The 18,392-nt window shown below is 38.0% G+C and overlaps 1 protein-coding gene across 1 annotated transcript in view; it reads left to right on the plus strand.

Annotated features, from left to right (window-relative positions):
- RNGTT (RNA guanylyltransferase and 5'-phosphatase) overlaps positions 1-18,392 on the plus strand; it is a 195,156-nt gene that overhangs the window by 77,820 nt on the left and 98,944 nt on the right. The window contains exon 12 of the mRNA XM_075414382.1: positions 17,878-17,946. Coding sequence (XP_075270497.1) covers positions 17,878-17,946 — 69 coding nt within the window. The remainder of the gene's footprint in view (positions 1-17,877; positions 17,947-18,392) is intronic.

Genomic DNA, 18,392 nt, shown 5'->3' on the forward strand with positions numbered 1-18,392 from the left:
TCTAACAGGATCCTTCCTTTCTTGACAGGAGGTCCTTGAAGATTAACACCCTTGAGTGATCTCAGGAAAAGTGTGCCTTTTCTTAAGTGTGGGTTTCTTTCCTGCCTCGAGCTCTTGTACTTCACTGCCACAAGACGCAGCTTCTCAGGCTTGTTGTTCTCAAAGAAAGATCAGTGGACATAGCAGTCTTTGGCCACAGATAAGGCAGATCTCTGATTGCACCTGCATATTCAAGATTGAAAAAGTGGAAAACCCATACCACTGGTCAGAATGTATTCTGAATTAATCAAAATTCAGGAAACAAACACCATCTCTTTAGTACTGTTTTCATCACAGACATCTGCAAGCTAGTTGCTTGAAGGGCTGGTTTTTTTTTGCACAATTTCAGCAGATACTTCACTGTAAGTGAAGTTTGTGTGTCAGGTGCTGTTCTGGGAGAGCAGTCTTGCAGTTACAGCTTCTCTGGGACTCTGAAATTTAGCTTCTGAGCTTGGTGATACTTCGTGATTGTGCTCGTTGAATGACAAGCCAATGTACGTTTTGAAGGGAGATAGGTTGGGCTTCCTTGATGTGCAGTATGTATACGCACGCTGCAGTCCTACCTTCGGTCACGCAAAATCCCGGGTTAGCAGCCGCTCTGTTGGAGAAGAAGTATTGGAGACAGCTGTGCATTGTTAGGCTTTGTGCTCCTTACAGAGCCTGAAGAGAACCAGGGAATGTGTGTACTGCATGGCTGCTGCTGAAGGGAAATAGTCGGCTTGGTCTAAGTAGCTGGGGTAAGAGGTGTAAGCAGTAGATTGTGTCAGCGGCAGTGTGGCTTGGAGATTTTTTGAAGCGTTAGCTGGGTTTTGCTTAGGGTCGAGAAAAGAATCGGGTGTACTGCTGTATTGCCGCAGCTGGAACCACACATCACGTCTTATTTTTGTTTTCAGAAACATCAGTTTGTGAAAATGAGGTTTGAACCTCACGAAAGTAAATATTGTAGAACTCTGCTTTCACAGCCATCCTCCATCATTCCAGCAGAATAAGCGGCTAAAATTTTTAATTATACCAGGAAAAATGAATGTTGTCCACACAGATTTAGTTATTTTCAGTGAAAATGTGGAAATAATTACTTGGAACAGCAGTAAACTTTGTACTGTATTATATAATATATCCAATAATGAAATTGTTCTCAGAGTTATGAATTTGGGACTTTAATAGCAGAGTAAAAAGTACTGGCTGTTTGTTTTTTTTTTTCCGAATCTGAAAACTAATTTATTGTGGAATGAAATAGACTTTTAAAGTACAATTATAAAGTATGACTGTGCTTAGAGTTTTGCCTTGATTCTGTTATTGATACTGGATTTTGGAAATAAGGGCTATATCTTTACAGTGTCACATCTTTATAACATTGTCTTGAACGTTATTTTAAGATGTTTTGATGGACTTCTGTTTGGTTTTTGTAAGACTGAGATTTGGTGATAGGAGGAAGGGAAGCAAGCGATAGTCACCTGGGGACAGGTTGTATATTCTCAGAATCTAAAAATGTTACCTTGTTCAACTTTAATGGAGAAAGCAGTATCGCTAAATTTGTCTGCCTCCATAATCAAGGAGCCATTAAACAGTTTACTCCTTTAGTTTTAGCTGGAAACACATGTACTCTGTGAGCTATTTTACCTTTTAATGTAACTTCCAAATTCTTTTAGAAAGATATTTTTGAGCAGTGTTGAGTCTTTGCTGTTTGTCATTACACTTGCATGATAGGTCATTTTTGTTGCATGGCTTGCTTTCTTTTCCTTTATTGGTGTGCATCAGAATTCAAGGAGGTGGTATGCTGAAATCTGCCAGCTCTCCCACCTGTAAGTAAAGATAGCAGCAGTTTATGGAAGAAGCTGAGTTTTAGGCTTTCTTGATACTAAAGTATTAGACCAATGAGGTTAATGCTTCATATGCTGCATATTCTTAGCCTTGGAGCCTTAGCATTTATTTCTACAAATATTTTAGCATTTTCGACAAGGGCATTATCTTCATTATGTGAAACAGGAAGTGTCGGTACATGGAAATAATGAAACTCTTGGAAATGATGCAAGTCTTGGCTTTCATTGCATTAAACCAACCCACAGTTCTTTTGCAAGGCTTTTTTGTGTGGACAGTCCCAGCCTGAATGTCATCACTAAAGCCTAATGTCTAGTGAAAATGCTGTCTAGCAGGAGTAGGAAAAAAGTTCCTTTCTGTGTGGTCTGTGGTCCCGTGGAGAATTGTGCCCATCACTCTCAATGGAACAATAGGGCTAAAGGTTAAACAATGATGCAGGTCAAAGGAATAACCCTTTTCAAATGCTAGCACGCTGTATGTCAATGACTTGTCAGTTCTTAGGCTATTATCTGAGTTTAAAGTGACAGCTTGTCCTAGAGGGATTAGAATGAAGGTTGAGTAATCTCTGCTAGAAGATTCAGTGGTCTAGGATCTTCTTGAAAGTTTTCAGTCAGATCTGTGAACTGACAGATGACTGATTTTGTTCTCCTGGTTGATTTGACATCTGAATTTTTTTTTTTTTTTGAAACTGCTTTTGTTGTAGTTAGGGAAGGTGGGATGTTTATAAGTTTATACCAATAAATGTGTAGCTACTGTTGAGGTGGTTTGCTTTGGAACATTAGGCAGCTGTGAACCTCTAAGGATGAGGGAGATTGTGTAAGTACATCACTTGCGGAAGCTGGTGTGAAGTGTTTTGCAGGCAGCTGAAAGCTCGTATTTGCATAGTCCCAAAAAAATGAACTCTGATAAAAGGCAGACTATATGGACATAGCTCACCCATGTCTGCCAAGAGAGCTGTTAATCCAGAACTGACCGTAAATGACCACAAAGCCCTGTCTATGTCACCAAGCAGCCTACAGACAAAAATGCGGAGAAGGTTTGCAGTCACGGGATAGAAGATGAGAGAATTCAATGGCAGCAATGGCAGCAGCAGAAGTGTCAAGCAATCTCTGTCTATTTATTGGAGATTTTGAGTTCCATATCTAGATGGAGGGGGAATGTTACCATCTGGAGGGTTTTTAATGCCAAAAAGACTTGTTTCCTCTGCTTTTATTTTTGTTTTTATTTTCTATGCCTTAAGGAGCAGCTTAATCAGCTCACCTTTCAGTCCTGCATTTCCTGACCCAGAGTTGGCAGTCACTCTTCGGTGTCTGGCCTACACTGAAGTCCTCACTCCATCTGTTCTGGTCCAGATTTTTGGCCTGTTTGTCATCTCCTCTCCTTTTAATTATCTTCTAACCCATTTCCCCTCTACCGTTTTGTTTCTGTTTGCTTTTATTTCTTTGCTTTGTATGTTTCTTCCTCACTTTGTCTTCTTCCATCTCCCCAAAAATGGAAAGTCAAATGTTGCAAAATCAGTATTGCCTTATTCCACCCTTAGATGCTCTTGTGCTGGTGGTTATCCTTGCTCAAATCTTCTTTTTGGAGTGCTTTTCTTTATGCAATGCAAATAATGGTTGACCTGAGGAACCTAGTAAAGTAACGAATAAGAAGCTGGAAAGATGTTACCTTACTCTTGTAGTAAAATTTAAAATCTTCACTTGGCAGCTGTCCTGCATCCCAACATGTAGTACTGCAGCCTGATTTTTCAAAATTAATTTACCATCTGAATTTTAAAGGTAAAGACAGCCAACCAGACCAAGTGGAAGCTTTGTAAATTGTGATATGAAATAGATGACCAAACTGTGGCTCTTGAGCTGGATGTAGGTTACTACCACTTAAAATTCAGTGCTTGAACTGCAACTATTTCATGCAACCAGCTGCAGCACTGGAATGACGAGGATACTGCTTGGTAAACACAATTTCTGGCAGTGGGAGGATGAGGGTAGCAGGGACTTTGTAGACCAGGGCTGGCAGGGTGTGCAGCTGCCTCTGGGTGTTCCTTTGCTTTCTGTGCAGCAGGGAGGCCGCAGTTTTTTCCACAGCAGATCACACAGCCCAGCAGCTTGCAGTTTTGTCACCAGTGCTTGAGCCTTCTTCATTAACCTGCTCCAGCTTTCAGAAATATTGGACAGCCCACTGAATCTGACAGGGTTATTAAATAGTTATTCTTCTTCTCACAAATTACATAACCCTTAAAACAAGGAGTATGCTTTTTGCTCTGCCATATTTTCAGTATCATTGTTGATTATTCTTTGGACAGAGACCAAGAGTTATAGGGATCCCAGGATTTCCCCTTCTGCTGGGCTTGCAGGAATGTGTGTTATTATTTGGACTGTGACCCTATATATGCTTCCACTGCTTTTTTTCTGTTCTTCCCCCTCTGCCCCTTTCTCCGAGTTTTCAGCTGTCTTTTTGCTGAGAGGTGTTTCCACTAAAGTGAGAGTCATGCTCTTGTGATTAAAGCTTCCCAGCTCTGTGTTGCTGTTTGGAAATTTCAGTGGAGGTTTGTATTCCATTGGCAGGCATTGCTCAGGTGCTCAAAATCCTCACATTTTACTTCCATGATCAAGATAATATTTATAGTCTGTTCCCAGTACCAAAAAGATTTCATAAACTCTGCTTATGTGCTTTAGATTACCTCTGCTACTACCAAATGGAAACATACTATGTACCAATCTTTAGTTAAATCACAGAATCATAGAATGGTTTGGGTCAGAAGGGACCTTTAAAGGTCATCTTTAAAGATTGGTCATCTCTAAAAGCTGGAGGAAGTTGGTCAGGCAGACATTGTTTTCCACGATGAACTGTTTGTTTTGTACAACGTGCAAGAACTATTTGGCCAGCAATGTTTATCTGTGCTTCTTTTTTGTAGTTTTAGAAGTCTTGTTGATAAGGCAATTTATGGACTGTAGCTGTCCCTTGAAAACCTCTTAGCCCAGGCAAGCCTGTGTGAAGGTCCAAGTGAGGGAAAGGGTTTGCTCTGGAGGTCTCAAGTACCACCTGAAGCCTGGCATAGCTCATAGGTGAAATCAGCTTCATGCTCTCCTTGGTCAAGGGACATCTCCTGGAAGTGTAACGCTGTCAAGAGCCAGGTCTTCCAGCTTTACACCAAAAGATTTTCCCTCATGCTAGGGAAAAAAAAAGACTCAGCTGTGGCGAACTTTTCAGCCTCCTTGATCTGGTGGAGTCACTTGAGGAGACCCATTCACAAACAAGAATCTGTGTTCATTTCCTAGAGTTAACAAAAGAGGATTAGGCTACTTGCTTTTGATTATTATTATTTGTGATGTTGAAGGTCAAGTGTAATATTTCAGCACAGTATGATTTTGGTTAGGGAAAAGGGGAAATAGTTTTTTGCTTTTGGTTTAATTATTCACATGTTACATTTCACATTTTTATACAATTGATCTACTGAAGTTAAAAGAAACAGTCTTGAATATTTCCATGAAGGATTATTTTCATAACCAGTGGCCCATGTTAGATATTGCTAGTGGTACAAATTAAATTGATGTAGAATAATTCACATGTGGAATATATAATTGAATTCTGACTTGCCGAACAAGTGTGGGAAAGAAAACAATGAAACTAATGGAAAAAGAAAGGCATATGGCTGAAACATTTTACTTGGTGCAAATTGTAAGTTTAAACATCAGAACAGTACACGCTCGGTTTACCTTTTAACATTTTGACATTAGCGTTGCGCATTCTAACATTTTTGTAAATTGTTACTTCTGTGTTTTGGAAGCTCTGAAATTTGTGCAATGGAAAGAATATGCTTTTCTAAGTAGGAAAAATGTCTTTAACAGTGATTTCTGCTTTCAGTTTTGTGGTGTAGTACCAAAACAGAGAAAATGTGAATCTGTTCGGACCTAATGACCAGTTGGTATCCCAGTATGGCCAGTTGAATTGGTGTATTTGATGTCTTCTGAATTAGTTACAGGACTCAGCTGTGGTGACTAAGTGGGTCACACCACTTGTTAATTGAGGGACAACTGTTTAATATTGTCCGTTGTGCCACTTCACAGCCTGTCACTTTCCAAACTGCCTCCTGGCAATACAGCTCCACAGGGAAGCCATCAGCCTTCTCGTATTGGAATGATGTTCAAGAGACTTTGCTTAATTTGGATAAAATGAATAAAAGCCCAGAGACAATTGTAAAGATGGGGGTGAAATTTAAAGCAAATTTATTATGATACAAGATTATAGGACATTCCTGCTACCTCTTTTCTTTCTTGTGATATGCCCAGCTTTGCAAAAAAAATACTGTACAAATTTATTATTGTTCTTTAAAATCAAGACATAATAAAATCCTAGCATTTTACTGTTATGGCCTTAGTGGCAAATTTTAGTTTCAACTTTGTAGCAAGTAAAGCCCTCAAGTGCCATTGCATAGCAGAAGAATCAGATGTTTTTAAACACCGAGAATATAATGTTAAATCTTCATTTTTTGTGTTAAAATCACTGTATCAGTGCCCAGTGGAATAGATTAGCCCAGTTTGAATCAGGCATTGTAATCATAAATGTATGAAAATTTTATATTCTTGAATATTCATTTTATGTCTAGTTGAATTATTGTATATACAAATTTGTCTTTGGTGATGAGTCTTAGTGGAAATGCTTAATAAAACATGATCCTTAATTATCTGATTTAATTAAAACAGGCCTGTCCGCATTCTTGACAACCAGAGACCAGATTAATGTTGTAGAAGTTTACAAAGGGGCTGGATAACAGATAAATTCTACCAAGTTTGTAACATTGGAAGATGATTTAGAGAGCAAATTAAAATGTACTTGGCCCCATTGCACTCAATTCAATGTTATTTTTTCCTTTGACATCAGAAGAACTTTTGAATGTTGTGTTTGATCAAACCCACAGTATTAGGGAGCTTGTAAACATTAGTGGGAGAGTCGTGCTCGGTTAGGGACATTGGGTAACAACAGACTTTACTGAGTATCTGCCATCCATTCGGGAATGTCACAGATTGTAGATCATTTGTAAAAAGGTCAAAGAATTTGCCAGTGGCACCTGTTAAACCTCCTCCAGCTCCAGCAGGACTCTAGTTTCAGGCAAGTGCCTACCAGGTAGGAAAGCATGGGGAAAGTGATGTGGACAAAGTCCCAATCCCTGAAAGAAAAGACTGAAGGTACCTCGCAGGTTGAAATAGAGAACTGGCAAAAGCACAGTAAATTAAATGGCCGAGCTATGAAGTATATCGCTCTGTTTCTTCATCAGGTAAAATAAATATGAAATATATTGTTGCTGTCTGGCCGTGGCATTCCCTCACAGCTTCGAGGAATCTGTGTTTCATTTTGAAGCTATCACTGAAGTCAACTGAAGTTTCGTGAAGTAGCCTATAGCTCTTATTTGAAAGAAGCATGTGAAAACGTCGTAGTTAATTGATGTCAATTTCTCAATTGTGTTTTTGAGAAGAGATTGACAGTGAGAAATGCCTAATGCTTATTTTGAATTCAGGAATGCAGATGTGCTGTCAAATTAAGCATTAACACACATAGCACTCGTGTTATTCTTGGGTATTGTTTTGAATATATTAGGTACCTGACCTTTGGAGTTGTTCACTCAGAACCAGCAAACTGGTGATAGCTCAGTGGGGCTCTTACTGCAGCATGCTCGATGTTTTTCTAAAAATCTTTACCCAGATTATGAAGGAACATTGGCATATAGCTAGTGTTAGTAGCATCTTTAAAAAATGCAGTTAATAATTAGCTGGAAACCCAAAAAGAGATTAAAAAAAACCAAATAGAACCATCAAACTTTATTCCCTGCCACCTCCGCAATATATTTTGTTGTTGTTCACTATAGCATTTTTCTCCCTTGTGGCTGGGTAATGAAATCAAGCTAGTGCGGTTCTTCTGCCTTCTTGGTATCGGCAGTTGCATCCCATCACAGACTACAGTAACTTGCAGCTAATCATATATCTGGAGATGGCTTTCTTTAAATCTTTCGGAGGGGTAATAGCAAGGATTTCAGAAGATGATATATATGATTTCTCTTGCTTTAAGTTCTTTATGAAAAAAGCAAATTGTAACATTCCCTTGTGAAGCTGGTAGCAGTATCAGTAGGTGCTTGGAAAGGTCTGAGAGTCCAGTGTGTGCAATAACTTGTTTTTTTCAGAAGTGGCTCAATCATGACACGAAGCAAGTTGCAGATAGAAGGGATGAATCTCTTTGGCTTTCTTGCTTGGAGGTGTTGCTCATTCCCCATCACTGGAGTGTAAACAGGAATTTATATTGCCTTCCTCTCCTGGAAAGAATACGTGGGCTCTGGTAAAGACTTCCCTGCAGAATTGCTCTTCTAAAAGACAGTGAATGAAGAGTGGTGTCATTAGTTACAATTCTAATGCCCAGGCACAAGTAGTTTGGGTCCTTATCAGTCATCGGCTAGGAAATTATGTGGGCAAATGGTTGAGGAAGAAACTGTACAGTAGTTATGTTTCTTTGAATTATGATGTTGTTTATGGTCTATGACCTACTAGTATCAAGTCTTCAGAATACTTGGCTTTTACATCAAGACATTAAGGAGTCTGGGAGCCCTGCACGTCACGCTCTTAGTCAGAAAACAGAACACTTGGAGCTGAAATGCAGACCGCAAGTCACGCTAGTGGCAGCCGGAGTCTGCAGCCTTTCAGCTTCATCCACTTAGAATGCGAGAGAGCCATCAAATGAGAACATATTTATAATACATCTGAGAGGGCTGTTGTAGCTGTGATAGCTGTGAGGTAAAGAAATGTTTCTTTCAGTGCTCCTGCTGAGTTTCTAACTAGTTTTAGACCAGAGGAGATTACGTAGGTGCAGGAGCAAACCCAGGTAGAATTAGGTCACCTTCCTGCCTCTCTGTGCACGCACCTGTCTGTTGCCTCTTTGTGTTATTTCAGCCTTGCTGCTCCTGCTATGATTAGTTTGGAGCTTGTGGAGGTTTGTGGAGGTGCCCAGGTGAGCTTTTCGGATGGCGGTTGAGGTCCCGTCCTGCTGCAAGAGCTGCGAGTGGGCTGCATGTGGGAGAAGGGACCCCCGGTCAAGTTGGCCACCCGCAAAGTGCTGCGAAATACTAGAAAGCGAGCCTACTGCAATGAGATTTATTCTTGTCGTTTTCTGTGATTAGAACAAGTGGGAGACTGTCGGTAAATATTTTCTAGTGGAATATGAATGTCAGGTTAGTTGTCTTCTAACAGTGTTTTGCTACGTGAGCCATTAGTTAGGGCTGTATGTACTTGAATACCACGAGTGATGCTTTAAAGGGTAAAGCAGTGTATTCTGTACAGGAATACTTGCTAAGATGATGAAGGGGTGTAGAGAAGCAGCTATGCATATTTCTCTTGCAAGAGAATTTTTGTTGCTGGAGACTGGTCAATCTGTGAAGCTGAATCCAGTCGTAGTAAACGCTCATTTGGTCAAACTTTAAAGCGAGAAAAGCCTGCCTTGTGTGCTTGCTTTTTGGGCTGCAAGTTTCCTGTCTTTAGCAGGTCGTTTAGTGCTGGATTCTGGTCTAGTGTGTTTAAAATTATTAGGGTAGCTCCCTTATGGAATTCTTAAAACATACTTCGGTGACCAGTTGTATCCACTGTGCTTTTGTTGTGGCTGTTGGCTATTCCTACGCCTAACAGATGGCACTCGCTTAAACTGACAAGCTGTGGGATAGCCGAGCATTACTAATAAAACCTATCACATGTTAAACTTGACCTGACATTAATCAAGTTTTGAATGCTACAAATGATTCATGGATAATAATTAGTCTCTTGATCATATTAGTGAACATCAGTCTCACATTGCTGCCATTATCTGCTTCCATTCTTATAGGGAACAAATCCATTGCGGTAATTAGGTGTTTTTAATGTCTTTTGAGCCAAAATGTTCTGTATGATTAACTCTGCAAAGAGGTTATTTTTAGTCTTTCAGTGTGATTGGTTTTGGAGCTTCAAGTAAATTAACAAACTGAAAGGCTTTCCATAAAATAGTATTTTTAAAAAGTATGTATTTTTTAATTTTGTCAACTGAGAAAATTCCCATGTGTCTTTATGCAGTCATTTGGTATGATCTTCATCACAATATGATTCAGCTGTTACCACAAATTACATAGTTCAAAACAGTGGTGGTGTTATTAAGCAGATGTACCTTTGGAGTTTACTTTTACTCTTCTTGGTTAGCACTGAGTTGCTGGTTAACATCAAGAACTTTCAACTCACACATGTTCATACAGACAAAATAACATTTACAGCTTTTGTCTGTTTATATCTTGATTTAAAATCTTGAGTGGATGGCTGCATGAAAATAGGATTTTGAGCTTTAAGCATAATTTTTTTTAAAGTATTTTCACGCAGTTTGAATTAGACACTGGTTTTACATCCCAAGAGCATGACATTTCCTTTCAAGTAATGAGCAAGTGAGAAGTTTTATACTTTGCGTTCCTTATGCAGTTAGGGCAAAATAAGTCATTTCACAGCTTTACTGGAGCTGTAGCAGTTATTCTTCAATATATATTGGTTTTTAATGAGCATATAAAACTTTTTTAAATAATTACTTCTTAAGAAGCTACGTTTTTAATTTATTTTCTATAGTTTTTGATCCTGCTCTTCGTTTAAGCATATTTAAGACTATTATCGTGGGCCATGAAATACTTTGTAACTTCGTGAATTTTTTAGTATATTAGCTTAAAAATATTAAGTATAAGCTGTGGTTTTCTGACTGTACTCCCAGTTATCATGCTGCGTTTCCTTTCTTGCCTCTTTGTTGCTGGTTTCCCAGCAAACAAAAATTGAAAATCTTTAAGACAGTCAAATACAATGAATAATTGAGGATGCATTATAGAACTGGACTTTACCCTACTGTAAAGATACATTTTAGTTAATATGTTAAGTACTGGGTTTTGCCTCATTTGACATCAGGTAGCATATCGTATTTTTGTTAGGAAATGAGAATAGTGCAGAGGAAACTGGGTCATGTTAAATTGATTAAAAATCTGCTCTTCAACATTATTACAGGTGATTTGGAAGAAAATGTGAAATCATATAAATGAGAGACAGGTTACTGATGTTTGCATGAGGGAAGTAAATGTTGCTGTTGAAATGCGACTTACACCTTTTGGAATCACGAGGTGCAAGCAGAAACGTTTACTTGTATGTGCGAGGTCACACTCGTGAGATCGTGGGCCGTGCTTTCAGGACCTTCATGGTTACTTGGAAGGAGCCGCTTTGAGTCAAGCAGCCAGTGGTAGTGAGCCATCGGCTGGTGAAATTCTTTGGCAAGTGCTCATGTGTCCGGAGAACTCCTTGAAAGGAGACTCCTGTAGAAGAGAGCAGGGAGTGCAGGTTTTTCTGCTGCTATGGCTATCCTGGAAGATTCTGTCTAGTCTAGCTGGGATGGTTTCAGCTGATGAAAAAAATTTTCAACACAGAGTTTAGAAGAGACATTATTGAAAAGTTCTGTCTGCTTCCTTGTGAAATGTTTGAAATGTGAAGCTGGTTTATTTGCCTAAGAAACCTCTCAGGGGTGAACTTGATCAGCGTCTATCAAATAGAGGAGCATGGAAGAAAAGTTTCAAGAAGAAAAAAAAAATTGCTGATAAGTAGGCATTAATTTTTTGATTGCGCATGGAATAGTTCATTGGAGCAACTTGACAAAAAGTGTGGTTCGCCCTTACAGCATGCTGTAACTGGAGACTGCACAATTTTCCAAAAAATGATTTGGCATTCGAGCATATCACTTGAAGAGGAACTTAAATATGCATGAGAGGAGAGGGTTTCGTCTCCTCCTCGTAGCTGTCTGAAAGCTAGTCTGAGCTGGTGATCCAGGATACGTCTGGTTTGGGGCAAGAAGTAGTGGAACTGTCTTTGATCCTCTCCCGTCTCCCCCCAAACTGTTAATTTACACTAGATTTGTGTAGGTCAGCTGTTTTACTTCAAATGCTAATGCTAGGAGAGGTGAATGGTATCCAGAGTATGAAAAAGCTAAATGTCTGAGTGGATTCAGTTTGAGGTGGTGTTTGGTTTTTTTCTTTTTTCCATTTTTCAGAGGCTATGTGCTCCCTTTAATTCCCAAAGCTCTGTATTCCTCAGAGTCACTGAAGATTGTTTTGAGAGTTTTACCATGTATTTGTAATAATTTCAGTCAACAAACTGAGATCAGAACTGCTCTGAGCACTTTATTTTGGGTTCTGCTTCTCTTAAAATGTGAATTAGCCAACTTTTATTTGTAGAAAGTTTGAGATTTTGAGTTTTATTTTTAAATAATACATGAAACTTTTCCCCCCTTAGAATACAGTTACGCACATGCTGTTTGATGCTGTTTTGCTTTGAGACCAAAAGGAGCTGTTTAATTCTTGATACCTTCTCTGCTTTTAGAAACAAACCAAACCAAAAAAGAAACGATGCTGCAGAACAGGGGAAACTGGGAGGATTCTGGGGAGAAGGAAGGAGCAGAGGCTACAACTGCAGCTTAGAGGGACCAGCTTCCCTCACCTGACATTAAGCTGCATTTGATAATATTTTCAGGCATTGCACAGTAGCCTGTGTATCATCTAGAGGGAAGCTTATACCCCACCAACAGCACGATTAATTCTTTTCCAGGAGGCTTCATGTTCAAAATGAGATGTTTGAAAGCTGGAGTTTATAATGTTAGCAGTGTGGATGATGGCGCCATCATTGCCTATTACTGATTAATTGGTTTATTTTGGGAAATGTGATAGTGGGGATGAATCTGAGCCACACTGTTTTTGCATTGTTTTAACTTCATTGAACTTAAAGTAGAAGTCATTCTGTAGGATTTCAGATGTCAGTCAAAACCAGGATTGCTGAAGATATTATAAAATAGGTTATTCTCAATGTATTTTTCTTCTACTTGTAACAAGGGAGATCCAGATTTCAATTCTGATTTTTAAGCAAAAATAGCTTTGTTAAGCAGGGTTGTAGTTTTTTTGTGTGTGTTTGTTTTAAACTGAAATCCAGGGCGGCTATCCAATGGAAGTACTGGTTTTGTTACACAGATCTTCAGCTGGCTTTGTGATTCATAGATGCTTTCTTCAAAGACTTCTGTATGTAGAAATAGAAGTGAATTTTTTTTGTCTTGTGAATTAGCAAAAACATGATGAAAATACTTCTCTTAGTAGCAGACACATTAAATTCAAGGGGGTTTTATTGAATGTTGTCAAACCACTGTACATTAGAAGAGATTTGTACCTCCCACTTTGGATGTAAAATTTTTTCTAGGATGTCTTAAATACATCACCAACCAGTGTTAGAGTAAACAATTTTTGTGTTGAACTTGGATAATTAAGAACTCATGGAAGAGTGTATACTGAGGTGAGACAGGGCTATTGAGGGGCTTGTCATGTAAAAATAGAAAAATACAGAAACTGGCAAGCAAAATGAAATAAATTCATGTAAAAATAAAACAGGAGCAATATCCTGTTGTAGAAGCAGAATAGTCCATCTCTTTTAGAGAAGTGCAAGGAAAGAACCAGAATAATTGTTTGCTTTTTTAAAAAGTGGTTGTTGGTAGAACAACATTCAGAACTTCTGAATCTGTTTCTGAAGACGGTATAAGAAGTTTAAAAGAATCTGCAGTATCTATACAGAGATTTATGGCTCCATGTCTGTAAAACCTGACGGTTGTCAGGATGTGAGAATTACTTTGCGGTCTGGTGATGAGGGCTGTCATTATCAGAGGAAGGGATCGCCCTGCGAGTTGGGCTGAAATTACGCCAGTGAAGACACTGGCTCTGTCAAATGACAGTATGCTGAGGTCTGAAGGTGTTTTACATTCTAGTTAACTGCCAATTTGATTGATAGTTTGTTTATAACTAATACTTTTGAATAAAGTGTGTTCCCTGTTGGAGCTTTTGCTGTGCAGGGACGAGGTAGATGACAGGTGATTTGAAGGTGGCGCTGAAAAACTGTTTAGGGACTAGCGCAGGCAGAGTTGCTCTAGCTTGACTTGAAACTGAATGAAGCGTATAGCAGTTCTGAAATTGAAAAAGCAAGGAAAATGGATGTATATTTGTCTTGTATTATAAAATGCGAAGGGATTTTTTTTTTTCCTTTATCTCTGAGTAGGCTAACAAGTGGTATCAGTTATGAATCAGAACTATGGACAAAATGGTCAGGAATATTTGCATATGGTGACAGAGCAGATTGATAATAGTTGTGTGCAAGGACCTTAGACAAATTATTTTGCAGAAAGTCAGTATGACTTTGCAGAGACATCATTATGTTTTGGAACTCTCACAGGCATTGTGTTTCCATGAGATTTTTTTTGTAAGGGGGAGGAGAAGGCACAGTAGTACCTACTAGACTTACTCATTTTATGAATAAAGTGACATCTGAAAACTTGTCAGAATTGCATGGCTTGCCATTAATTTAATTAAAGACATTAATAAAAACCTACTAGCATTATATGGAATCTATATCCACGAAATTGTTCTCCGTGCTGGAGGAGCCAAGTGATTTCTTTATTGAGAAGTATAGAGAGATGTCCAAAGCATGGTTTTTCAATTATTCATTCAAGAAATTCTGCTGACTGGATCAGTGTTTCAGCAAAATGATCTTCCACAGGTTATTGGTGCTGCGTTTGGTGACCTCCTGCAGCTCCTCAGTTCAGCGGTTAAAGAGCACAGAGAAATCCTTTTCCTCATCGTACGGCTCCACTCATTCCATGCGATTATACCATTCTTTTCATCAGAGGAACATTATTAGATGTGGCAGTAATTTTAAATTTAGTTCTAAAGTAAGAAAGGAAAAGTTTTAAATAATAAACTGTAGTAGGAGTATGTGGTTTAGTGCAATGTTCACAGGGCAGCAGGAAGCTGCAGGAAGTGGACAAAGGGGTTCACAGGTGGAAATAGGTACCACGAGGCGACAAGGAATGGCATGCTCGGAGAATTGTCTCGCATGCATCATTTACCCATCTTTTACAAAATGTCACTGAGAGGCATTGCATTTTATCTGATCCCTGGCAGTCATCCCAGTCAAGCAGGTGTCCCATTTATCATGATGCCGATTAGAAAAGACCGTTCTGTTCAAGTTAATTAGAAATTTTAATATGTGTGGAAAATGGAACATGTTTTTTTAAAAGATGAACCATGATATATGCATTGTAAGTTCATACACCTAAAACCTTATATCAACTATATTTTTAGTGTCAAAAATATTTGCTTATATGTCAAACATTCCTTTTCTGCTTATTCTCCTGTTGTTCCAAACTTTCTGCAATATTCAATGGGTATATATTCTGCTGTTCACAGACAACCTTAAATAGTTTAATTCTCAAGAAGTGTGTATGGGAGGAAGCTCAGAGAAAATTTCCATTCCCTCCTTCCCACTTCACTCCCCCTCCCCTAAATTGTTAATGCTTTCTAGTAAAAATTCTTTTCTAGAATGTTATCGTTGAAATACTTGTAAAGGAGCAGGTGAGAATGAAAGCAGAATAACTGGGAGCACAAAGAGTTTTAGTTATCTGTTGAGTTATGTCCTGGTTTTAAAATCCTTTTGTCTTTGATATATAATTGACATTTGATAGGCGATGTCGTAATAAGAATACTGTGGACCTCCAAAATGAGAATGAGTTCAAGTCTGAAACTGGATGTCAGGTTGCTAAGAGCATTTTAGCTATTAGCATTAAGATTAATTAAGATTAATGCAAGCTCTTAGCAATCCTTTGCATTTTATAATTCTGCTAGAGTAGTGAATAAAAAGGAATACTGGAATATACATTTTTTTAAATGGTAAATTTTGAATTTCTATTCTCCCTCCATGTATGAAGTTGTAATAGTGCTTTAATGTAGTTCAACTACGTGTAGACCAGAATGGAGAGAGCTACAAGTAAAACAGTGCATGATAGTAATTTTATGCTTTACCTGGCTGAGTCACACACTTCAAATTAAAAGATTGTTTCTATACTCTTAAGTTTTATTTTGGGAAAGAGTAAATAATGCAGTTCATGTAAGCTCCAACACCGAAGTAGCCATATCCTCAAATTCCTGTAAGAACTTCCAATAAGCAGAAACAGAGATGATCGGTTTCTGTTTGCCAGTTTGGTTAGTGCCTTTAAAAAAGATAGCTAGAAATGTATAAAAAGTATAGCCTCAGCTGATTTCAAGTTTGTCTTTAAAAAGAAAAGGTGTAGGGTTTTGTATTCTGAGAGAGGTTTTTTTGGTACTTGAATTTAATGAAATATTTTCCATGTGTTTTTGTAAATAACAAGTGTATTCTTATTACGGTTTTTTCACTGGCCTGTGAGTTTCCAAACTGTGCAGTAACCTTGCAAGGGATCCGTAGAAGGCTTAGCTTGTGTAGAAATTAAAAAAAAAAAAATTTTAAACTTTTTAACGTTTGTTTAAATATTTTCCAATGTACTTATTTCTCTGCTGAAGCACCGATTAACAATGAACTTTTGAAAGAATTGCAGATTATTTTTTTTCCTCATTTTGTATAGACATCTGGTAAAGGATCGTGAGCCTCAGATGTAAATTTCAAAATGAGAATAGGTAAATGCAAACTGCAGCTTCACATTCCAAGCATCGGCTGTACTGAAAAGTAGTGTTTCGCTGGAGGATTTCTTACTCACGGTCAAATAGTCTTAAAGTATTTCACCACATGAGAGTACAGTCATAGAGTGTGTTTTTCAATTAAATTGTTTCTAAAAGCTGAATAGTGAAAGCTGTATTTGTAGATGCAGTTATAAGCACAAATATGCTAATGACTGTGGATAAGGAAAAAAAGCTAGGGGTTTTTGTAGCAAAATGGTTAATTATTCTGTGCAAACAACTAGAGGTTTAAATGACACATCATGTTATATTATTATTGTTTATAATATTTGGCCATCAGGCTTTTGATCTATTTTAAGATTGTTGCTTTGAGTTGTACAGCCCATAGGGAGATACAAATGTTAATTCTCAACTCTTTTCATGCTTCTACTGTTTACTGAGGGCGGAGTTTGATACTTGATTTGAATAATTTAGTCAGTAGGTCTTGTTTTAAGTTGGACTATACAGAGGCAATGATACTAAATTAACAGTCTAGGCCAAAATGTTGCTTTTAAAACTGACTGTGATTTATTGAGTTTCTGTATTTGCTGTTTTATGACTATGTGGTTATTTATACATCAAAATTTTTCAGATGTTACTAAAAGCACCTACAACTTCAGGATAGTGTCTTCATCTCTACAGTAAAATATAAATTGAAATTAATAAAGAGGCATTTTGTAATTCTCCTAATTTTTGCCATTACTTGACAATTGTAGTTCTTGATGGTTATTTGCTTTTCCTTAGACAAGTCGTAGTTTAACATGGAAGTGTATCGTCAATTCTTGTAACTGTTGATTGGCTGGTTTCATTAGTTTGCTTAGTTAGATGGTTTTCCTCTGGTAAATACCACCTTGATGGATGTATTCACCTCCATATGGATTTCACAGTCTTTGAAAATGTAGAACAGAATATTTAAATCCAGATTAGTTCAGACAGTTATTTTACAGGAGCGTAGCTATGTTACTGGGTTATGCCCTAGTTAGGGAGTCTGCCAAACATATATTTTGAATGCTGCCCTGAAATATTTTTCAGTACATATTTGCAATCTAAAGTAAGTGCTACTTGCATGTTAAAGTGGTACATTTTTAATTTGTCCACAAATGACTGTGGTGTCCTATATCAGAACTGGTTTGTCTTTATCTTGTAGTGCATAGAATCCTTGTGATTTCTCAATATTTCTTTTTGGACAAAGACTTTTTCCTTGAATAAGGCTGTAAAGGTTCACCTCCCTAAAACTTGTTTGAGCCTTGAGTGTTCTATGTAAAAACTGCTGATTTGTCGAAGCTTTCTGTGTTGACATTTCACAAGCTCTAATGTTAAACCCTAAATAAGCAGTTTACTAGCAAATGATGGCAGTAGTAATGTATAATCTGCTTTGATGTGCAGTCTTCTAAGTGAAGTATTTCTTTATGGAAAAAAGATTTATTTCCCTTTTTGTTCTACAGCTCCTGGAAGGAAGCTTTGCTAGAGAAGTTAGCCATGAAGTGGATGGACTGATATTTCAGCCTACAGGAGTAAGTAGTGTACAAACGGTTTTGTCTTCCTTCACTTTCAAATGAAATTCTCACCCTCCCTCCCCACTCATCCTCCCATCTACTACCTAATGTTTGTTTTGGTCAGGATTACTTCGCCGTGTTGGTTCTGATTTTTGCAGTTCCTCAGACTACTTAAATTCTGCTAGTTGCAGTCTAATTTGTAGTATGCGTGACTTCGGATTAATCCCTGGGGGTAGTTGTCAGGAATCAGCTCATGGGTTTTTTTGTGCATGTACCATGATGTGCTGCTAAGTAAGGAAGGATTTTTTTCTGACTGCATGAGTTTTGTGAATCTTTCAGCCATTGATTTGAGCTATGGGATTGTTTTTCTTTCTCAAGGATGTTCACACATTAAAATTTTAGTAAAATTTGTGACTTGTGTTGTTTTAGTGCAATTAAAGCATGATATGTTCTAGAGCCGTGTC

Source organism: Opisthocomus hoazin, chromosome 2, assembly GCF_030867145.1.
Source record: "Opisthocomus hoazin isolate bOpiHoa1 chromosome 2, bOpiHoa1.hap1, whole genome shotgun sequence".
Classification (NCBI taxonomy): Eukaryota; Metazoa; Chordata; class Aves; order Opisthocomiformes; family Opisthocomidae; genus Opisthocomus; species Opisthocomus hoazin.